Consider the following 23,927-nt stretch of genomic DNA (forward strand, 5'->3'; position numbering starts at 1 on the left):
ACCTCCCTCCCTGGACCCAGGAATCTTTATTACACACCCTTTTAAAAATACATATAGCATTTATTTTAAAGTTGCAGTCACTGCAGCCTCGAGCAGCTCTCCAAACACACTTCCACTACAGGCACTGTACAGGTGTTTATGCATTTGCAGATACAGCTGCTTGTGCAGCAAGACAGAACCAGTGGTTGTCCCAGTTCAGAGGCAAGGGCACTGCCCTCACCATTGCAGACTGGCAGTTCCAACAGGCCCGTGCTCAAGGGCTGTGTAACGGCTCTTCTCTTTACTGGTGGTAGTTTTACGTATGCAAAGTCCTCTTCAAGGCAACTGTACCTTAATTTTATTTTGTTTCAAACCAGTAACTGAACTCTGTTCGCAGCATCCTTGAAAGGGGAGCGAGGCCTGTAAGAGCTGACTTCGGATATGGTAAGGTTAAGGAGCCAACCGTTCAGCTTCATTCAGGGACCAGGTCTCATCGTTACCGAGCTGGGTAGTAGTCCATGACCTATCCTGCTCAGCAGCTTCAGTGCCACGAAACACAGCCTCCTCATCTTCCATTCATTCCGGTTCGTTTCTGTGCTCGCTCATTCTGTTTAAAATTAAGGTCGAAAAGGTGACTGAAGATGCCCCCGTCTCAGAGTCACACAGGAAGGACTTTGGGGAGCAATGGGACAATTTAATAATCCTTTCTGCCCCAGTTTTCAAGCATTGCTAGTCTGCAACTCAAAAATCATCATTTTTCAAGGACAGGTGTTTATCAGGAGTCCTCCAATTAGACAGCGGGACACTTGCCCAAATCATGCAGCAGAGAAAGTCTATTATGGATCCCTACTCTACCCATCTGGCGAGTTAAATGCTACCCAGCTTTTGTTTGAAAGCTCTCAACCTTCCCACTAGAGTATAAAGGAGGGCCTGCAGAAAATACTTTCCTGGCTTGGAATACCCACCTTCTAGTCAGCATGACTGTAAATTAATCTTAAAACTGTAATGACAAAAGGTTTAATTTCTGCATTTTGTTTGCCTTCCTCTGGGTAGTTGCCAAAATCCCACCTCCAGAGGCAAAGAGAAAGGAAGAATAGAAAAGGAAACACCAAAAATCATAGAATCATAAAATAATTTAGGTTGAAAAACATGCTTAAGATCGAGTCCAAGTATAAACCTAACACTGCCAAGTTTACCACTAAACCATGTCCTTAAGCGCCACATCTACACGTCTTTTAAATACCTCCAGGGATGCTGCCTACCTTTCTCTTATCTCCCCTCCCCACCCTTTCTGAGTATTTCATAATGATGCACCCAAAATTGCTGCCTTCACACCAAAATGGAAAGGTCTCAGTTAAAGAAAAGGATCCTGGACACTAATACTTCTGTTAATCATGAGTTGCAATAAACTGTGCAAGCTGTAGTTTAGTTTTTTTATTTTCTTCCCCGTTTCAATTACCTTGACTGTCTTCTCAAGCTTACACAGAGCTTCCTCATATTGCTGCACCAACGGCTTTAACGAGTTGCCCTTCACTGGTTGCTTCTTTACGTCTTGGATGCCGGCATCCTTCAACATCCGCAGAAACCTACGTTCCTGTGTACAAAACAGACATGGGAGGTGAGACACCCCACTGCCTGTCAGCCAGAAAAATGAGCACATTTTGGAATGTGCTGCCTGGTCAGGAAATAATTGAAGTTTCCGAGTACAAAGTTCAGCTGACTGGAAAAGGTGGGAAGTAGTATGAACCTTATCTTCCTTATGTCCCTCCACACATCCTTATGAAACGAATCCCACACCTATGACATACCTGAATTCTAAGGACCAAGGTGAAAGCGACGCCTACTTTTCCTGCACGAGCTGTTCTTCCAACTCTGAAAATGGAAAAAGTAGCATCAGGTCAGTTTAGCCATGTAGTCACTACCATTATCAGCTCCAAGAGCAATTCTTTAATTCTCCACATTTAAGACAGTCTGACTCCAAGTTTTTTGAGGTTAGCACAGCAGGACTAGCCATATGATACAAAGGATGAACACTTCCAGGGCTTGTTCACGGCTGCTGAGCTGCTGCTGTTTTCTGAACATCTAGAAACCCAATACTCGATGCTCCTGTAAAATACATTTTCTGTAATTGGGTACTAGTTCTCCATTTCAGTACTGCATTACTCTGGTGGTGCTAGGGGCTTAATTTTGATTAGAAAGCTTTTTGCATATTAAAGTAAACAAAAAATCCAAAGCTAAAAGCCCCTTTTAAGTGCATGTCACCTTTGCTAAATATTTCAAAATAAACCAAGCTCAAACATCTTCCTTTTGTTCCTGATTCTCTTACCGGTGAATGTATGTCCTGATGAACTGAGGCGCATCATAGTTTATTACATAATTCACTCCTTTAATGTCAATCCCTCGTGCAGTGGCATCTGTGCTGATTAACCTGGTTTTAAACATATATATATGGTTATTTTCAGGTAACATCTCTTGCACTACCCACACACAAGTGAAACACAAGTGAACACAGCACAACTCTTGCTAATCTCTGTTCAAACTGGGCTGCCTGCCTCTGACCTCTGGGCACGACAGCAGCATTCTAAGTCACACTGTATTGTCACTGGCATTACTAGCTGCCCGCAGGCTTCCAAGCATCACTACAGGTTTGTCACCTACTGTTGCACATGAAAAGTTACCAGGTGTTTCCAGGTTCTCCAAGCATGCGGCACTAAGCCAGATGGCTCCCACCATATTGGAGGTTACAAACCTGTAAGTTTTCTGAACATTCCATAAGGGCACTGAACACAGAAGTGTGAAATTCCAGTAGTAGGATGAATGTAAGCACAGGGTTTGTATAAAAAGAAAATCCAGAAAATAAGTATTTACCTTCCTCTTGGAGACATTCCACAGATGCAATCCCATATAGCTACCGAAATCACAAAGCAAATCAAACACGTGGATAGAAGTAAACCTGTATGCCAGTCCGATCAGGGATTTCTTTGGTAGGAAGCACTAATACTAGATATAGTTCTAGCACCAACATCTGTTTTCTTCCAACAAGTGCCAGACCCCAAACACACACATTAAACTTAAGATTTTCAGAACTGTGTGTGTTTTGGGCAACTACATCAACAAGCAGTTACATTTACTGCTTGTTATAAAATAACACACAAATTCAGATTACAGCCAGATTAGAACAGGTCAAGTTACATGCAGGGTAAACTTCAAAAGTCACAAGTCTCACACCCATTCTACAAATTGGCTCCTGCACACTTTGTTTTACAGAGGACCCCATTTCACTGTGTTCTTAGTTCTAACTAGTTTTTCTCGCTACAGATAGCCTATGTTAGAAGACACACAGGAAACTCATCATCATGCTCACAGTTGTATTTTCCCTTGTTCAAATTCCTTCATGGTTTTCTGTCTCTCGTTTGGAGATAACCGAGAAGAAAATTCAGCCACAGTGACTCCACCAAAGGCTTGAACCAGCAGGAACAATCTGTAGGTAAACAGGATAGAAATGGTGACTTCATTACCTCTGTAACATTACTTGGCAGATACCTACTATAGCGATCTCATTAATATATTCACCTGTGAGAAGCTTCCCTGGAGTTGGTAAAGCACAGCACACGGGTAAATTTCATTGTCAGCATGAAATGCAAGAGGAGCAAAGGCTTGGAATTCAGATCACAAGGCACATAACATTGCTGCAGTTGACAGGGAAGAAGTTCAGAGACAGAAATTACTTCTTGCCAAGCCTATCTTCTCTGAAACCCACCAGGTTTCCATGACCTACCTAGGCTTGGATGTTTTGCAACTAACAGTAGCAAAACCAGAGCCCACAACGCCACCCCCTTTAGAACAATCACTGTCAAAGGCTGGGAGGATACAACAAGAGACCTGTGCTATTCTAATGTTCTCGCTTCTCCATGGCAAGTAACAGCATGCAGGTCTACAGCACGCTTGTCTACAGGGTGACCTGTATCTACATGCTTTGAAAGGCATGCGATACATATTTGTACAACATACTTTGAGATGGACAGTTGATTAAGTGCTGCTACATTAGTATCACTCCATATCTCTACTCCCCATTGCCAGTAAACTTAATTTTGCATGAAGTTTAATTAAAAAAAAAAAAAAAAATAAAATCCAGACTTATCCAAATGAACTCTAAGTAAAGAGAAAACAAATGCTCAAAGGCTCTCTGGATCATAAATACTCCCAGAGCCACTTTCTCCCAGCAATTCTGTAATGCGAAGAATCATAGGGAAGACATAATTGTTTATAGGGTAAAAACATAACTAGATGGTCCACAGTTAAACAAATCTTCAAGTATAATTTATTCAAGAGGATTAATGTCATACCGATAGCCCCTCAGGGAGTGTGTATTTCTCAGTATCTTGTTCAGTCTCTGTTCCATCTCCGAGCGTTTTTTTCTCAGAATAGACAGATGTGAAGAGGCGAGGCTGGAATAAGTCCAGCTGCTGCAGTTTCTCTGGGTCCTGGGTCAGCGTGGCTGAAAACAGCAGTTTCTGTAAGGGTATCTGAGGATAGCAGGAGCTGAAATAAATAGCACACAGAAATTGAGCTTTGAGGATGGGGCAAAGGAGTTCCTTCACAAGTACTTTCAGATGATGTTATGAGGGAAGCAATTAACTCTCTTTGATGCTCTTTTCCTGCCCTGGGCCTTTCCTGTAGGTTCTTTTCCACCCTTGTTTTATGGTGGAGTTCACAGATGGAACTGATCAGCACTCTCAACCAACTGCCCAACCCGCATCCGTTACCCCTGCGCAGATCCTTGCATCCTAGTTACCCCGTCCTCATTCTAGTTGCTTCCTTCCTTGGTTGCTGATCTCAGTTTCTGGCACATCTCTACCACACTGTATGAAAACAGCAGCTGCAGATAGATAATTCCAAGAGTTTTCCTTCAAATCCATTACTCAGCTTGCCAGAGGACATTACTATAGTTACTGTGCAAATGAATCACAGACTTGCAATATTTGTGCATTCTTTTGATGCTCCTTTTGTCTCGTTAAGGAAAGGATGGAGAATACAATACTTAAGATTCAGTCGAAAAGACATCCTCTAGTATCAGCTGTTCACTGCCTGCTTTTTCAAGCTTTGAAAAAGAAGCTGCCTTACTTCGGCAGACATTTCTTGGGGTAAGCAAGTTTTGAGAGTTCCTGTGAGGGAGTACTGTGAAGCAGGACAGTGGCATCTAGGTGCTGGTGTCTGTGCTACCAGTTCAACGAAATGCATTTGGCAACTTACCTGGCTGCTGTTATAGGCCCTGGTTTGGTCCTCTGAAAAAGCATGTTGGAGCCAGAGTCGTTTTCCACTTGGAATGCAGCTTTGACGATTTGGTTCAGACAGTTCTGGTGCATGTCATCGATCATACGGTCAGCTTCATCTACGATCTGAATTCACGAGGATGAAAAACACTACTCATTAAATACTGTCTAGCATTAGGCAGCTTTTATTTTCCTTTAGTAGTATTATCATTATCAAATGAAAGCAGAAGTTTCTACCCCAAAACTGAACTTTGCTTTTGTTTCAGTGGGTCAATAGCCAGCCTGACATTCAAACTACACACAAACTCATTTGCACATAAATCCAATCCACATATCTGAATAAGAAATAAAGGTCTCCATATCCTCAATAAGATTGCAACTATGTCTCTGCACAGACTCCCATATGATGGAAGCTACTACACTGATAACTTACCGACCTCGATTGATAAGTCTTTACTCTGAGTGTGTGTTTGCAAGAGGCTAAGAGAGAAGGGCAAGCAGGTGGATACTTGGGTGTCACGAGTTGGAATAAAACTTCTAATCTTGAGACTACTGCCTGAGCAACCTAGAGTATAGACAAGGTCCATACAACAGTTCCAACATTTATGTTCCAGTATTTATGTACCATGCAAGAACAAAGCAGGAATTACAGCTGTAATGGTCACTGCACTAAGACGGGAGACCTGTGGAGCTGACTCACCAGGAAGCGAAGCTGCGTCAGGCTGAACCCCGGGGTCTGGCTAATGTGATCTGTGAGCCGGCCTGGTGTAGCCACAATAATATCGGCCAGGCTGCAGTAGCCTGTCACTCTGAAAGAACAAGCAGCCCATCGGTAAGTTTCTCCCTACACCATAAAGCACGCAACAGAGATGCTTGGCAGCAGACCTTAAGATTTTCCTACTTTTCACTTAGCCGAGAAATAGTAAAATTCAAATACGCACTTTACTTTGGAAAGCATGCAAAGGCAGTGCTGGACACTAAACCCTCTTTTAAACAAAAAAAATCATTCTTCATTGCTCTTAAAAAAAAGCTTTGTTACAGAATTTTGCGGCAACTATCACTGGTACCTGTGGGATAAGGTAAACATTGGCATTCTACTCAGCTGGTGAAGAACCCCCAAAGTCTAGTAACAATCACATAACAATCACAAAAAAGGGATAGTAGCAGGCACTGTGACGAAGACAGACCAACCAGTGCCTAGCACATAAATCCACTATCCAAAATCATTATTGCATGATGGTGTGATGCAACAGCCTATATTTTGACTTCTGCTTACTGAGATTAAATAGTTTACAATCTCTATAAACCTTATCAAAAGACCTTTTAACCTACTTTTTCTGGACTAGCATTTCCTGCTCCTTTGCAAAAGATTTCTGGCCGGTAATCAAAACGACCTTCAGACCTGTTCCATCAGTATAAATGTTGAACACTTTACTCACCTGCAAAAAGATAGGCTTTGTTAGCCACAACAAAATCGGTTAAAATAATACTTTCCATTATGCTCACAACATCAAATCCCCGGACAGGTCTTTGACCTGCGTCACAGAACAGCCAAGCAAAGCATTGACTGCACCGGCCTTTGTCTTGGTCCAGTTCTGCTTAGAGAGAAGGTGAAGAGCCACATACCTGTTGTGCCAGTTCTTTGGTGGGCAAAACAACCAGAGCTCGTACTTGGCAAACTACTCGATGTAGCAGAACCTGCCAAAACAAAGGCCAAATGAGTCCCTGAAAGCTGTGGGGAGAGAAGGGGGTTCTTGTATCTAACCTAGTGAGAAGAGATGGGCTTGACACACCCTCACGGAGTTTTATGTTTCCGCTTTACTCCCCCTCCACCGTCCCAAATCCTAATGCTATGCCTCTTGTCTGAGAAAAGGAATGGAGTGCTGACGTGAGGTGGACTCACAGAGCTCTCTCAGACAGCTCTGAGATAAAAATCTGCTGCTTTGCAGCCACAAATGCCTTGGCTTTTTAACCTACTCAGGTTCAGGGCAGCTCACAGCTCCCTAGTTCAGGTTTTGCTTGAAGAAAAGCAACCCCAGCATCTTCCCTACAGATATTTCACTGGGGGTAAACTCACCTGTACTATGGGTATGACAAAAGACAGGGTTTTACCACTGCCAGTAGGTGCCGAGACACAGATGTCTTTGGGGCGGTATCCTCCCTGCCCCACCAGATACCCATTGGATGCACTCTGGAGAATAGCAGGAATAACCTCTGCCTGAACTGAACAAAAATGGAAAGACACATTAACTACAGAGTTAACTGGGCTAAAACCACTGTATCCAGAAGAGCACTTGTATACAATGAATCCGTTTCCACATCTGTGCTGCTGTTGCTATAGACCTAAAATAAAGATGCTATCTGGCTTCACCTGATTCTTGTTGACTCATGGGAGCTTAGCATTGAACACAGAGCATTCACTCAAAACACTGAATACCCTCTCCAAGAATTCAGCTATTTCTAGTGCTCAGATAGGATGTTACTGCGTTAAATATTGTTTTATACTCATATCTGCCTTCTTGTTCTCATGTTTGGATGGCACTGGGCAGATTTAAAACTTAAGAATATTTGTCTGTAAGCATCCTTTCTTTGAAGTACAAACTACTCTTACATAAACATAGAATATACAACATGGCAATGCAGGCTTATCTGCCAAGGAGCAAAATGCACAACTACTACGGGCTTTGAAGTAAGTCACGTTCGCTGCAGGAGAGTACAGGACAACTGACAGAAAGAGTCCTGTACAGACAACAGCTTTGTCTATCATCCATGAACTCTCTCCTTTCCCTGCCCCATGAGAAGCCCTGAAAAACTGGCCCAACTTCGGTTTATCTACGAGGTTTAGCAGCCAGGGGATCTAGCTCTGTGACAAGACCGTACTCAGTGATGCATACGACGCATGACTTCAGTGGACACTATCTCTGGCAGACAGAGCATGTCACTGCTTGATTTATCTACTACCAAGTGCCATAAGCTGGACTTGATTTATGAGAAAACACAAGAAGTTGCTATCGGAAACCTGTTAAGATCTCCCAGAACAAAATAAGCAATAGCACATACATTAAAACGTAATGTAACAGCATACTTAAAAAGGCAAAACACGCGCTGGCTTTCCAATGTAACCTTGATGAGTCTCCGATATAGTCTAAATCTCTAAACTTAGCTGGACCAAGTAACTTGCTGAAGGTCAGAGATCCCACCTTATTCCCTTCTCTCCCTTTCCTTATCCCTGCTCCCAGTCGTGCTTCTACTTATTTAGAAGCTGGCATTTATTGTACTTGTCTGCAAAACTGATAAAATAATGGAAAACCAACAGCTTTTTTTTTTTTTTTTCTTGAACAGTTTTCTGCTGCTTTAATGAGTTGAACAGGTTCCCAGAGAGGTCTAATTAGAAGCAGAGATGGTAGAGGGTAAGGAACTAAAACACATGCCTGGCATCAGGGGGGAAATGTGAGGACACGAGACCTCCCTCTTTTGGCAGCTGTGAGCTATTACTTCAAGCCACCATATTTTGTGGAGCTGCATTTATGACTAGATAACAGACTTCCATTACTCTGCCTAAATAAAGCTTTGAAAGTGAAGGGTTAAAAATACTACGATCACTTTGATGCACTAAACTTGGTTTTGTTCTATATTTTACTTCACTGACTACATAAAATATACAGCAACAGACTGCAGGAACTACGTAAGTCAGTTTAGAAAGACACAAAAGCACTATGAAGGTACCTGGAAAAAAGGACTCTATCCCATTCATTTGCAGCTTTTTCAACAGCCTGGGATGAATTCCTGGGACTTCTCTGATTGGAACTAGATTATCTTTGATACGTTTTTGCACTAGTTTGGGTTGAGCGAGCCACTGTGGTAAGAAGGGCTGAACCTGAGGTGGGGGAAAGGAGAATAACAAAGCATTTCTGCTGTTAAACAGACAATGCCATACATAAAATAAGCTGGCAAGATGCTAGTTCCTTCCCGATCATCATCAAAATTCAGTCAAGCTAGTTACCTTCTGCACTGGCTTTCTGTCGTAGTCTCCAAGAACCACCAAACTGGAGGGTGGAGGACGTGCCTCTTCCTCCGAGGCTCTTAAGGATAGCTCTGCCTTTGTGCTTTGATCTCCTTCAGCTCTTCCACTGTTGTTTTTCTTCCTTGTTTCAGCTTCCTCTGTTTCCGCATCCCTTTTCTTCCTTTTAGAAGGCTTATTGTTAAGGTTGCTTCTGTTTTCCTGTTGTTTGATGTCTTCTTCAGAATCTGGAATTTGGATAACAGGAATACAAAGCTGCAGGTCAGAACCTCTACAGAAAAGGGATGTAGGGAACATTTTACAACGTAGGACTTAAGCAACAACTTGCAAGCTCCTCTTCCTAAATCCAAGTGCAAAGGCAAAACATTTCTTCGCTGGTATGGAGGCAACTGAAGGCTGAGGTGACACGCTTCTACCCTTACACTAAACTGATCCTCAAAGTTTGCAATATGGGGCTTTCCCCTAAAAAAAAGGAATTACTTTGGGAACATATTAAGCAGAGGAAAACAAAATTTATCACCAGACAATTTCTACAAGTTACTCAAAGAACAACCTGTGTCTACTATCTCTGCGGAGGACTGTCAACCACAATGAACTGAAATCCTACGGCCTCAGTTTGTCGTTACCTGCTTCAGTCTTCTCTTGCGGCACTTTCGATTTTCTTCTATTTTCTTTCTTCTTCTTCGATGGAGTGCTGCCACCTGCTGCCTCCTCAGCATCCGCCCATTCTTCAGAAGAGCTGCCAGACTGTTGTTTCTTCTTTAGCTTCTTCTGTCCCTGCGCGCGGGCCCGCTCTTCGCTCTCCCCCTTCCTCTTCCTTCTTCCTCCCCAGGCTTCACCCCCGGGGCTCAGCCCCGCGGCCCCCGGGCCGGCTCCTCCGGGGAGATCCCCTTCCCCTCCCTCGGGCTGCGCCTCCTGCTCCTGCTGCTTCCTCAGCTGCCGGGCCTTCGCCTGCTGCCGCAGCCGCTCCAGCAGCACCCGAGCCCGCTCCTCCGCCTCGGCCCCCTTCTCCTCCTGCTCCTCCTCCCCGCCGTACCTGAAACGGCCCAGACAAAACCTCCTCAGGCACAGCCCGCCCGCCCGGCCCGGCCCCGCCCGCTCGGGTCCGCGCCGCGGGGGGACGCCGGGCTCGGGCCGGGCCGGGGAGAGGCAGCGCCCGCGGCAGGGGGTACCTATTGATGCAGAAGAGCGCCATGACCGCGCCGCGCCGCTCAGGCGCACGGAGATGACGTCAGCCGAGGCCGCGTGGCGGAAGGCTCCAGAAGGCGCGGGGGCGGGCACGCGCCACCTGCCGGGAGGGGCGGGGCTGGAGCGCGCGCGGCCCCTGAGGGGAGAGCGGCTGTGGCGGGAATGGCGGCTGAGGGGGAGCGCAAGAGGAGGAAGGCCGGGAAGGTGGTGGGGAAGCGAATTGCTGAGGGGAGAAAAGCGCCTCGGTCGCGGCCTCCCCCAGCCCCGCATGGCGGGAACCTGCCCTGAGACACCGAGGCCCAGGAGGGCACAGCCTGGCAGACAGCACAGAGGCTTACCACAGCACCACAGGCCCCTGCACGGCTCCCACAGCACCGAGGGCCATCCCTGGCTGCCGGAAGGGTGCTAGCATAAGCAATGCAGATAACAGCATTTCGACTCAGTGAGCAAAAGAACTCCTTTCCTGCTTGCTTGGCCCCACACAGCTGGCACATTGTTAGAGGAAAGCCTCTCTGAAGCAGCTGGCACAGGGCTGGCCCAAGGACTGCTCCTGCTGTGGCAACTGAGGACATAGCCAGAAGAAACTCTGAGTAACATGAAGCCCTGAAGGCACCTACAGCAAGGTAAAACACCCTCCAGTGCTGTCAGTCAGCTGCTGCTCAGTCTAACCATACTGTGAAATACCAGGTCTGAGAAATGGAAACAAACCCAAAGTGTTCCCTTTGTTTGCTTTAGCAATCAGAGTGAGAAAGATGCGTTGCTGATTGCCTAATTCCATCCCCAACCTGCCGAAGCCAACACCAGACAGCTTACTTCTAAATCTTTATTTGTTTTCTACACAAAGAAAACAGAGGAATGTTGAAGCAGCAATATTTAAACACACTAGCAAGGATCCATCAATCTGTGAGAGTGCACAAAATGCAACACAGGGCCATTTGTGTGGTGGTTGCTGCAAAGGGGCAGGAGGGTAGGTCCAGGAGCAGCCTCTTCGGACAGACAGCAGGGCTCTATGCAAAGGTGGAACCATTCCAGCCCACATTGGCAGCATTCATGTCAAAGTAGTTGATGTACACCCTGCAGAAGGGGCACAGGAACACACAAACAATAACCTTATTAACTCATTTATATAAGTAATGAGCTAGACAGGACAACAGAGAACAGCAAACAGTGCTTCCTATTCCCCAGAAATTTCAAGCTTTATTTTTACTGAAATCTAGATAACTTCTCTGGCAGAGCCTCCAACAATCAATGTTCCTTGGAGTACGTGGAATTGTACTATTTTTGTTTTTTTAAAATACAAACTCTTCTCCAGTCAGGTTCTATTCAGACACCAGACAGATTTTGGTTAGCAGCCTGTCAAGAATTTCCAGAGATCAAAACCTTTTGTTTCTGAGCACTGCGGTCCATCACACGTGTCAAACAGACAGGCAGCCTTATGAAAGCCAAGCAGGCCCTCGGGGCCGGCTCTGCTCTTCTCCCTTCCAACTCCAGCACGTCAGTGGCAGCAGGTTCTTCCCATCCTTCACCGCTGCACGCAGATGCTCCCAAGGCCCCCGCAGCCTGCGAGGGAGCTGTTCACAGTCTGCTGCTTTCTACTTGGCCTGTCAGCTCCAGCCTGTTACTGCTCCTCCCTTGTGCTTTCAGTCTCCCTTCACCAGAGGACAAGACATCACACCTCAAAGGCAAAAGACATGCTCTACAACTTTGTCAGTCCTCTGGGATTTTTCCCTACTCTGAGAACAGGAAGCCATGTAACAGAGGATGCAGGCATTAAAATCTTAACTGGACATGAAAATGCTGCAGATCACTTTGTATTTTCTCCAATACATGGGCTTATTCCTGGCTTCTTGTATTTTTAAATGAACTTTTCAAGCAGTTTCAGAGAGAGACAAACAAGGTTAATAACGTCATGTCCCAGCCTTACCTGTCTGCAGATACATGCAAGTGCTTAGAGATCAGATCACACAGAAGCTTGGTGTAAGTCTTGTTCTGCTGCCCTCCTATTTTGCCGATGCTGTAAAGGCTGCAGAGCGCGCAGGGATCAGTGGAGCCCCCAAAGGACATCATCTGATCAGGTATGATGTGCACAGCTATGTACTGCAGTAAGAGAACACACAGTTATAGGATATCTCACCTTCCATCTCCCAATACAAACTTTCTTTAGGTACCAACTGCAAACAGTGCAGTTGTGTGCTGTATTGCAGCCCACGGCTGGGGCCAGGCAGCGTGCTGGCCCTGCCCTCTACAGCCTTGGGAGGCTGCAGCCCAGATGGGTGGTGTGGCAGGGCGTGCTGCGGGGATCCCTCCAGCCTGGCTCTCAGTTTTAGGAACGAAGGTTGTGTTTGTGTGAAGCCCCTGGTGACAGGTACTCCTGCCTGCCGCAGCACTGCCGCTGCATGGGGCAAAGAGCACACGGCAGGAGATAAAGGCCTTAAAACTGTATTTGCGTGCCAGAATTCACACCCTCAAATCACTGACTGAGCCACCGGGCCTGCCTGAGAGCCTGGCTGCAACTCAGCCTTATCGGGCTTTTACTTCTCAGACTGCAGCGGTCTGGCCCACACGGGGCCGCATCCGATCCCGGGATAACCGGGAGCAGCCCGGAGGAGAGCTCCCGTATCCGTTACTCCGCTCTGCCAGAGACTCGCCGGCCCGGCGGGTACCAGCCCCTTCCACCAGACGTGCCGCTGGCACAGCTCCGCGGCTGAAACCCCGACTGCCGGGCACAAGCACAGACAAACTCCCGGTGACTCTGCTACCCGAGGACCGCGCTTCCTGCGGGTCAGGTTGCAGCTCCGGGCGCCCAGACCTGTGGTCTCCGGGAGCCCCACGGCCTGGGGACGGGCTGCAGCGCAGCCAGAGGCAGCAGGAGGCCTGCCCGCCGCGCCGCGGCTCCCTCAGAGGGCTGCCGCGAGCGGGGGGCGCGGAGGGGGGTGGACGGGCACAGGCCCGTTCCCCCGGAGCAGCGGGGGCCCGCAGTCCCGTTGCGCCCCGCCCGCAGTCCCCCCGCCCCTCGGCGGCCGCGGCCCCTCCGCCCCGGGCGGGCGTGAGAGCGGGCGCAGCCCCGTGGCCGCCCCGCCGGGGTTTCCTCTCGGTACCGAGCGCCGCGCACGTGTTCGCCTCATCCCGGTGCGGCGCCCGCTGCCGCCGGGCCGCGGCCCTCCTGCCTGCGGCAGCATCGGGCCCTCCGCCCGCCCGCCCTCACCTGCGCGGGCTTGCCGGTGGCCTTGGCCAGCTGCTGGGTGAGGTCGCCCAGCAGGCTGTCGGGCACGGCGTCCTTGCAGACGTTGGTCTGGATGGCGAACATGGGCATGGTGGCGGCGACGGGAGGCGGCGGGGCCGACGGCGGGAGCGGAGCGGTGCGGTGAGATGAGTGACGGCAGAGTGGAGTCAGGCGGCGGCGGCAGAGCTTTTAGTGCGCGCGGGGCCGTGCCGGCCTTAAAGGGGCCGCGCCCGGCGAGGCGGGGGAGGGGGCGGAGGGGGGAGACGGCCTCCCCGGTCTGCTGGCTTTGCTGCGGCTTACGGCTTCCGGCTTCCCTACCGCGGCGGCGTCCCGGCCAGAACTCTCCCCCCTTTTCCCCCGTTATTCGTTTGCTTTGTTACTACCATTGAGCATTTTTTGAGGGTATGTTATAGGCTCCTCCCTGGAACTGAGTCCTGCTGCGCTGCGTAGTTCATACATAACCTGGTATCAGCGCATGTGGTACTACTGCTGTAGCACTCCCACTGGCTTTTGCAGGATCAGGGCCAAAAAGGGCTACAGGCGCTAGCTTGGCAGTTGCAAAAAGGGATACTAGTCCTGGCTCCCAAGGGAATTATTTTCTTTTGCAAAATAGAGGCACATTTGTACATTTTTTGTTTTATTTTTGTTCATAGTTTTAACACAATGTAAGCTGAAATGTCTGATGTGCTGCATGTTAATTATTCTCTAACATTTTCCAGTCAAATTGAAACTGATACATTACTCCTCATCATCCTTATTTGCATATCATATTTTTCTACTGGATAAAGGCAGAAGTGATCTTTTTTTTTTTTTTTTCTTAGAAATGAAAGGGTGCGTGTCTATTCGGAGGTGAGAGGCAGCCCGAGAGATGATCCTTCCGCTGGGCTGTGTGATGCGATGCACGTAGGCTGCAGAGGGCACGGCTCTGCCGTGACTGCCGCGCAGCTCTCTGCTGCATTGCTTGAAATGACTCACGGGAAGGCTAAAGAGAATCAGGCCCAGAGCCTGCTCCACACAGACATTTTACACACAGAAATTGAGCACATGTTAATTTTTAACAAAGTCCCAGCGCTGCTGCTGATGCTAGAAAGCTTGACCATACATACATGTTACACATCTGAACACACCTAGTCCTGAACAAAGAGTAAGGGATGGTATTGTACGGGAATGCTTTGGGGTAACACAGGCTATAACACTGAGAACTGGCAGTACTGCAGCATTTGCTTTTTTAGTGATTAACAGTGCTAGTAAGAACTAGTATTGTCAGCTCCCTGCCATTGTGTAAACCCACATATTCCTCCCCTGTTCCTGCCTCCCAGTGTTGTTGCATGGAGGTGGGGTGGGAATTTTGGCACCACCGGTATCCTTGCTGTGTGGCCTGCCAGGCCCAAAGTGGCAGACCCTGGCCATGCTGCCACACAATGGAGAGACATCCGCAATTTCATTCTCCTTTTCCCCCTTGACTAAGAAAGAAGCAGTGCATACATTTTCATAGCTTCTAAAGATTCATTTTTGGAAGTTAACCAAATACCAATGTACTTGTGCACACCTCTCCCTCAAGAGATCGCTCCACACACACACATGTTCTGGATAAACAGCATCTGTCTTAAAACACAATTACCTGTAATTAAAATAAGAACAATGAAGAAATGTGTCTAAGAGCAAACAAATGAAAGGTAAGGTCTTTTACAGAAATATACCAAGAGCATTCTAATGATGTGGCAGAAGCAGAGAGAGCTTTTCATGGAATCATGGAGTTTCAGAGTTGGAAGGGACCTCTAGAGATCATCTAGTCCAACTACCCTGCTAAAGCAAGATTGCCTAGAGCACATTACTCAGGACTGCATTCAGGCGGGTCTTGAAAATCTCCAGAGAAGGGGACTCGACAACCTCCCTGGGCAGCCTGTGCCAGTGCTCTGTCACCCTCACCGTAAAGAAGTTTTTCTGTGTATTTGGATGGAACTTCCTATGTTCTAACTTGTGCCCATTACCCCTCGTCCTGTCACTGTGAACCATTGAAAAGAGCCTGGCTCCATCCTCCTTCAACCCACCCTCTAGATACTTGTAAGTATTAATAAGATCTCCACTCAGCCTTCTCTTCTCCAGGCTAAAGAGTCCCAGCTCTTTCAGCCTTTCCTCATAAGGCAGATGCTCCAATCCCTTAATCATCTTAGTTGCCCTTCGCTGGACTTGCTCCAGCAGTTCCCTGTCCCTCTTGAACTGGGGAGCCCAAAACTGGACACAGTATTCCAGTTGTGGCCTCACCAGTGCAGAGTAGAGGGGGAGAATGACCTTCGACCTACTGGCTACACTCTTCCCTATGCAGCCCAGGATTCCATTGGCCTTTTTGGCAACAAGGGCACATTGCTGGGTCATGGATAATTTATTGTCTGCTAGGACCCCCAGATCCTTCTCCTCAGAACTACTTCCCAGCAGGTCCACCCCTAACCTATACTGGTGCTTTGCATTCTTCCTCCCCAGGTGCATGACCTTGCACTTGCTTTTATTGAACCTCATTAAGTTCTTCTCTGCCCAGCTCTCCAGCCTGTCCAGGTGACACTGGATGGCAGCATGGCCCTCTTCCCTGTTACAGAGTATATGGATTGTTAGCAAGTAGAGGTGGTCTTATTTGTACTTGTGCCATGATGTACCTTAGGAACACACATTTCAGGGTTTGGACGCTCCGACAATAACTCTGAAAGCACCTAGCATAGAAAGGCTTCAGAAAATACATGGGGCAGGCTGAAGCCTTTTGTGGAGGCTGACAGCAAATAGCAGGGCTGTGGCATTCACGAGTTGTAGTTGTGCGTACCCAGCTGCATCACAGTCAAAACCTGAGCACAGAGCAACTGGACGAGGGAGAAGGAATCAGGAGAACAGACAATGGTGGTGCTGTGGCTCCAAGAACAGAAAGCAGAAGCATTCTTTGAGCTCTGTAGTGGCTCTATGAAGAAGGCAGGTTGATTTCTAGACAAGGAAACTGCTTCCCCATAGTAAGGTCCTGCTGTGTTTAGGGGCTTCATAGCCATTCTCCATAAGCAGTTCTGCCAAAAGACTACCTACCTCTTCCTTCCTTGGGCAGCTCTGCAAGGCATTGAGTGAAACAAAAAATATTTAATAAAATATACTGTGTTTAGATGCTAAGTAGCATGTTGCTTCCTCGGCTGTGCTGCTTTGACTCACCAAAGCAGCTTTCATTTGTTATCTCAACAAAGCATTTTTGCAGATTGAGGTACAGGCTTGTATTTAAAGACTGTGGCTGCAAAGCAAAGCTGTGATAGGAACAAAAAGGGATGTTCACAATAGAGCTCAGAACAGCAGTGAAATGGCTTTGTTCTTCCAGAAAAAAAAAAAAAGTCACAATACACCTAATTTCAGAGATTCCAGAAAGGGATCTGTACTCAATCTTTCTCTTTTACTTTGAAAGCAAGTGCTCTTATTTGACCAAGGGCTTGAATAATAAATATTTATATGGAAATCTTCCTTTTGTAAGTAATTCATTACTTTGGCCTCTGGGAATGGCTCACTGTGCCTCTGCCTCTTTTGAGCTGTGCTCTGATCTTCACTGTCACTGCAAATTGTTCAATGGATGAAAAGGGGAGGGCAGAATGGCAAACCGTGTGTTTTTCCACTTACTCCCTCTGCCCATCTTGAGCCTGGGGAGGCTCTTGCAGCATGAGTTTTTCTGGTATGCAGCTAGAGGTCCTTGTTAAGATCCAAGGAGGATCTGGTCTTCAATCCATCCCTTTTAAATAAGAGGCAATCATGTCTTTTCTCCTTTTGAAGGGAGGGTCATATGCCACATTGATAGCCACGTCTATTGACTTAAATGTGAGTGTATTTTGAAATCAGGTCAAGATAGCTGTATTTAGATTTGGCCAGGCTGTCCAGCATGAACAGGGCAAAGGCATACCCAAATGGAGTCTTCATCTTCACACAAAAAACTAAATTGCTTTTAAAAACAAAAAGCTTTTTTTAAGAGTATTTTGAGAAAGCGCTTTCCATCTCAGCCACAAGCCTTTCCAGAATAACAAGACAGTATCAGTCATAAGGGTCCTGATGGATTTTTACTTTTATTTAACCAGCAGACAAGATGTTAAACAGCAGTGGGTAGCAGTGATTAAGGTACCACTGCCTTTTGCGTTTGTGCCAGATAATCAGTAACATGACTAGAGCTGCAGTGCTAAAAAGCTACGTTCAGGAATAAGCTGTTACCACCCGAGGGCACCTCAAGCAAAGGTGGTGTTGTTCCAGCCTACGTTTCCAGCACTGATCTCAAAGAAGCTGACATAGATTCTGAAATGGAAGAGAGACACCATTAGCTGCTGGCCAGGGTGTTTCTGCAGTGGGACTTACACAGCCATGCTGTAGGCTGCCCCCAGGGCTTCACACTTCTCAGGCCTGCGCTGCATCTCGGCAAGTTACAACTTCCTTTTGCAAGTCTTGGCAGGCATGTTTGAGTGTTACATATGCACACCCCCCAAATCCCCCCTCAGACCCCCCTTTTAAGGCCTTGTCTACTTGTATTCCGGAGTTCCTGGTATTTTTCTACTTCTTGTTTTAAGGTTCTTAGGATGCTGTGTTTTTACAGTCATTTCTGGAGCAGGTTGTTGTACCTTCAGGAAAAGGACTAGAAATGCTTTTATGTAAGTGAAAGCTTTTGTAATAGACCTCCCCTTGTACCCCACATGCAGTAGGGAAGTGTTGGTACATGTTACTCAAGTTATCAATTTAATAACATCAAGTTATTGTGTCTGTACCTGGGCTCTTTCATATACAAGATCTGTGGGTACATACAGTGCATGAGTCTCCATCATTTTAACTAAAAGAAATTTTACTGCTTCTGGGCATTGGCTTTGCAGCTCATGCAGTTGCTCCTTTCCTCTTTTTAATTGGAGAGTTGCTCTATTGACTTGGCATTTAGCCTCTTCAAGTAGAACATTAATAGAAGAACACCGAAGGACAAGTGTGGGATTAGTAGTTTTAACAATCTGAGGAAAGTCATGTCAGACAAGTTGCTCACCTGTCAGATGGTATTTTCAGATGTTTGTTCAGCATGTCACAAAGCTATTTGGAGTAGACCTTGTTCTCCTGCTCCCCTATCTTGCCGATGCTGTAGAGAAAGCACATGCACAGGGGTCTGTGGAGCCACCAAAGGACATCAGCTGATCTGGAGATATTTGTATTGCTAGATACTGTTGGAAGAAGAAGAGAATATTATTTTCCTTTGCCATGTTAGGAAGAGTTTTGAAGATCCAGGACGGTATTTGTGTACTTAAACTGCAGTGAAAATAGCTATATGCCTGTCAGTTATGCTTTTGAAATTCTGCTGCATATGCTTCATTGCACTTCCAGGGTTCCTAAACATTTTCCTACAATTCACAAAGATGAGAAGGTATTAAATCCAATCACATTCCCATGACATACAATTGGGGAACAGGCACTCCCATTACAATTCTTTCATCTATTGCAGAATGGCTGTATTCTTAACTAAAAATATTAGTAACACAAAATAAATAAAGTAGTCCCAGGCACTCAGAGATGCTTTTCACCACTTACCAAAATGCAAATAGTTTCACTCTTGTTATTAAGTTGCCCTGTGGCAAAGATACTTCCCTGCCTGCTATTTTGCAACCTTCAATGCCAGTGTGCACAATTACCTTCTGAAAGACGAGTTCTGGATGCTCAGCCCAGGTACACTGTTGGAAGGAGGACCCTGTAGTATCATCTTTATTGACTTTAAATTTTGGGTAGAAAGTCCAGGTGCTGCAAGAGCTCGGTGACCTGCAGTACCTCCAGAACTTCATCCAAGCCACTGGGCTTTCCATGCCTGTGCAGGAAGGCCGGGTGTGAGTGGGGGCGTACAATTGCATTGCTGCCACCCTACGTTCCAGAGAGATTTTGCACCTCACTGGTTCCTGCTGCAGTCTTCCCTGCTGAGGTAAATGTGAACTGACACCACAGAGGTCTAAATCAACATCCCCTTCATTAAACAAAATACAGCCTAATCCTACTTTTGTTCTTGATAGCAGGAAAAACAGAAGAAAGTATCTATGTTAATATTAATGACCAGCCTGCAATTTTCCCTGCTGCTAATACACAGTGTCAGATCCGTACACTGGGGAATCCAGGGATCAGTTCCTTTGGCATCCATCTGGCTTCTGTTCTTACCCACGTTTATTAGCAGCGCATCATTGGAACTCAAGAGCAGTTAACCCTCTTGGTAAAACAAGCTACCCTGAGTACCAGGAGTTGTCTGGGTAATTAGCCTTGGCCATCATTTACAGCTTGTTTGGGTGCACAATGCATCAGACCACAGCAGTACAGGATAAGCCAAGGAGATCCTGCTGAGGTACCACTTGCTTGGCTTTGTTCTCCTCTGGCTGGACACCCTGTTCTCTCAACTTTAGGCCAAATGTAGGTACATATATGGGTTCAATAATCTGCTTCCAGGGTAGATTTTTTTTTTTTTTCAAAATCAATTACTTTCTTCTTAGAGCAGTTTGAAAGTTTTTTTTTTTTTTTTTTTTCTACTGGAAAAACTGTTATTTGATTAAAAATAAAAATCAGGTTGTTTTTTCAAATGGTAGTGTTTCCTGCGAGAGGAAAGCTCTGCATTCCAGCCCGCCCTAATCCTTTCCTTCTTTCTGTGTTATAACTAAGAGACTCCCCCTTTCCTATTGCCTCCTTTGTCATGAAGAGCTTCCATGTAATCTTAAAAATAAAAAAATCTATTTGTTGTTCCCTGTATATTTCTAAGTCCCATTACATATCCCTTCCACACTGCTGCACAAACCTGTTCCAGCTGCATTCTGGCCCTGGCCTCTAGCTTTATATTCAGGAGCTGTTATGCAAGAACCACCAGCTGACACCCCCACTCCCCCTGCCCCAAACAGCAAATACTTGTTTGCTAGATTGATAATTTTATTTTTTTTTGAAGAGGGATAGAACAGATCAGTTTTACATAAGAATTTCATTATATTACGGCATGTGTTAGGAAAAAAAATAGAATCTTTCTCCCATTTACAGTTAAGCCTGCTTTCTGTGCAGACAAGGCTTATACAAGCCTAAAACATGCTTCTGGCTATTCCCTGAGATAACTAACTTTGGCCAAATTTGGCAGAGCTTGATTTCCTTCATGTGTAATGAAACAGCTTGATAGCATAGAGCTTCATTAATGTCCCTAGAGGAAGAAGGGAGCCTTTATCAGACACTCTGTCTGGAAAAGACACAATAGAAGGAGGCTTCTCCAGGTTGATTGGCTTTTTAACTCATCATCAAATCAGTTTGATGAGAGCATCCAACCACATACAACTGTCTTCTAAAGTCTACAGCCATACAACAAATTATTCTAATTATCAGTACTGAACTGAGAATTTCTAATTGGTCAAAGAAGTGTCAGTACTATTAACCATCCCACCACTGGTGGGATCCATGGTGCAAGTCCAATGCAGAACCTCACTGGAACTCAGAAACTTTTAAAGTTTTCCTCCAAGAGCTAGCTGAATTCTCACTGCAAGTTAAGATGACTGCTTCCTGCCTTATGCCACTGAGGAAGGAAAAAAAAGAAGTGTTCCCATCTCTTCCATAACAGCCCCCTTCTTCAAGCCTTCTCTCCTAGAAGAGCCAGAGTATCTGTTGATCCTTGCATTATCTTATTTCTTTAGCATTTTTCCTTTGGTGCATCTCTAATCTGCTTACCTTTTTCTCAAGGTAAAGGGCCTGAGGTTGGATGAAGTCTTCCCGCTGAGGCTTACTTCTACCTTATGCACAGCAGAAGTGAAATTCCCCTGCTCCCAAGTATGGTCTTAACTCTTATTCATGTTGTAACCAATAATAGCTCCCCAAAGCCTTTTCTCTTTGAGCTATTCTTTGTCTTTTGTGCAGTTTGACTTAATCAGCTATTGAAAGAAAACTTCTTGACTTGAGATCTCTCTGTCTTCTTGACTTCTTACTGTCTTCTGTGCATATAAGCTATTGTTATCTGCACATCTCAGTCTACAGGGTCATTACTGGAAGTGTTGACTATATCTGACCATAAAACACTACTGTGAAACTGTTTAAAATGTTCCTGGTTTTGACAAAATCATGCCAGTTTCAGTGCCCAGTCCAGCCCAGCCCAAGCCACAACAGCTGCTCACAATTTTCTTCTTACCATTTAAGACATTCCAAAGTTTGTTCTAATATTTTCAGTTATTCCACTTGGTTTTTAATTTTGGGTCAGTTTATCCCCTTCTTCCCTTCCCAGGACACTTCAACCTGTGGCAGTTATCAATCGATTGTTAAGGGGTTCAGAGATCTGTTGCTATCTTAACCAGTCCAGTGTGACTAACATTTTAGAGCATTTTGTTTCTATGAAGAGCAAAGATCTGCTCAAGAACTTCAGGTGTCCCAGCAGGCAGATAAAGGTTTGCTGGGAAGCCCTCAAAATCCTTTTTGTAGGCACCAGAACTTCATTCTTTCTAAGGTTTCAAAGTATCACTTCCAAAGTAAAATAAGAAATGTTTTCTGAAAATACTCATTTACTAATGAATACATAGAAAGAGTACTTCACCAAGCTGCTAAAAAAACCCCATCTATAGCCAATTCATTTACTGCAGCTACAGCAACTGAGTAGTTCCTGTTATAAAGCTTACAGCTCTACAGAGAAGCTTTCACTCATTTTTTCATATTCATCAACTGCCTTCAGTAAACAACTGACACAGTGACTAATGATCTTCCAGGATGAATTAAGAAAATAAAAGCCTCACAAGACCCTTAATGACAGCATTTCAGTACTTTACCTCAGTAGCATATTGCCATGGGTTTTGGCAGGTAAAAGTCCCCCAGTTTGGTAATGAAACTAGCAGACAAATTTTACTTTGGTATTTTGACTACAAGTAGAAGGATGTCACATGGCTATTTTTGCTATGTATCCAAGCAAGCTGAATACCTTCTTTTTTCCTTCAGCTGTAACCACTAGTCTGCAGGCAATTTGGTGGCAGATAACAAGCACCCATTCAGTAGGGCCCAGCAAGGAAGTTAGAGGGTGAGACTGCTTTCAGTCAGCTAGATTCTTGAGAGGTACTCAGAGATACATGTGTATACATACCCACACACATCCAGTGTCTTGACCTATATGGAGACCTACATGGAATACCATCATACAGAAAACTAGTTAAAATACTTTTAGCTCTGTTGAGGTCTCAAAACACTTAGTTACAGCAAACACATATTTGACATTTACACAGAGAGAAGACTCTAAGTACCAGTGAGTCATGGGGCATGTTAGTTTATAGAGGGTATCACTGAGAAATAGCTCATTGCATAGGCACAGCTGACTAAATAAAGAAAACATTTGAGCACCTGGACTGGTTTACCCATTGCTTTTGATAACTGCTGGGTGAGCTCCCCTGTGAAAGACTCTGGAACTTTGTCCTTGCTTATATTTGTGTTAACAAAGAACTTAGGCATCTTTGGATCACAAGAGGGTTTTCTTTCAGCTCACCTTGTTCACAGCTTTGCTCCTAACTCACCTGCAACATGACCTACCCCACTGCACTAGTAAACCCCTCAGGAGCCTTTAAATAGTTGATGGTACCTTCCCCAGGTGCACTTGGAGGGGTGGAGTGCCTCGGTTGCGGCGAGGTTGCCTGTGCCATCTGCAGGCTGCTAATGCACATAGTCAATGTACAGGTCTCCTACGTGGGAAAGCTGCTTTTTGTGCTCTGGAAATCGAAGCATCCAAAAAGACACTTCATATTTGGATACAGCCGGCTCGTGGAAACCGGTGAAAAAGCAAGTGCTTCAAGGACTGTTTGAAAGTGTGAGAAATATAATGTGCCTCTTTATGCAAGTCTTATAATTATTTAAAAAATTTAGATGGATGCCTCAATTGTGAGGTCTGGGAGTCTTTCTGTGGAATAGACAACAGAAAAACCCCAGTAGCACATGTTATGGAGACCTTTCCTGAATTGTGACTAAGTCAAGACAAAGATGCCTTAAAATCAGGGTCTTGATTTGCCACTGTGGTGAGTACTGGGTTCTACATACTCAGAGGAGACTTGTTTTCAACTTGCTCATTTGTTGTGCTAATAGTCAATAGTAACAGTCAACAGGATCTCCTGAGAGATAAAAAATCCACAGGCTTTCTAAAATGAGGGGCTTTATCCAGAGTGGAGTATGTGGCAGAGCTGGGATCAGTTTTCTTTGCTACCTAGTACAGTCTTATATGAGAGAAGTGATTTAGAGGGGTCATATGGCA

At 45.7% G+C, this 23,927-nt stretch overlaps 2 protein-coding genes across 2 annotated transcripts; both read right to left on the bottom strand.

Moving 5' to 3' along the window:
* On the bottom strand, nucleotides 1–10,484 carry DDX51 (DEAD-box helicase 51). The gene is made up of 16 exons (XM_082491646.1): nucleotides 10,446–10,484; nucleotides 9,900–10,309; nucleotides 9,256–9,500; nucleotides 8,979–9,129; nucleotides 7,330–7,475; nucleotides 6,879–6,950; nucleotides 6,585–6,691; nucleotides 5,953–6,061; nucleotides 5,233–5,378; nucleotides 4,326–4,521; nucleotides 3,553–3,668; nucleotides 3,344–3,460; nucleotides 2,306–2,407; nucleotides 1,788–1,851; nucleotides 1,439–1,573; nucleotides 1–586 (listed from the first exon to the last, which is right to left on the bottom strand). The coding sequence occupies exons 1-16, from the start codon at nucleotides 10,466–10,468 to the stop codon at nucleotides 545–547; spliced, it is 2,181 nt and encodes a 726-aa protein (XP_082347772.1). The 5' UTR covers nucleotides 10,469–10,484; the 3' UTR covers nucleotides 1–544.
* Nucleotides 10,485–11,302: 818 nt separating this feature from the next.
* Nucleotides 11,303–13,997, bottom strand: MIF (macrophage migration inhibitory factor). Its single transcript, XM_082491669.1, has 3 exons — nucleotides 13,667–13,997; nucleotides 12,386–12,558; nucleotides 11,303–11,535 (listed from the first exon to the last, which is right to left on the bottom strand). Exons 1-3 carry the CDS (start codon nucleotides 13,772–13,774, stop codon nucleotides 11,469–11,471), a joined length of 348 nt encoding a protein of 115 aa, XP_082347795.1. The 5' UTR covers nucleotides 13,775–13,997; the 3' UTR covers nucleotides 11,303–11,468.
* Nucleotides 13,998–23,927: the final 9,930 nt, after the last annotated feature.

This window comes from Vanellus vanellus, assembly GCF_965231255.1.
Source record: "Vanellus vanellus genome assembly, chromosome: 16".
In the NCBI taxonomy this organism is placed as follows: Eukaryota; Metazoa; Chordata; class Aves; order Charadriiformes; family Charadriidae; genus Vanellus; species Vanellus vanellus.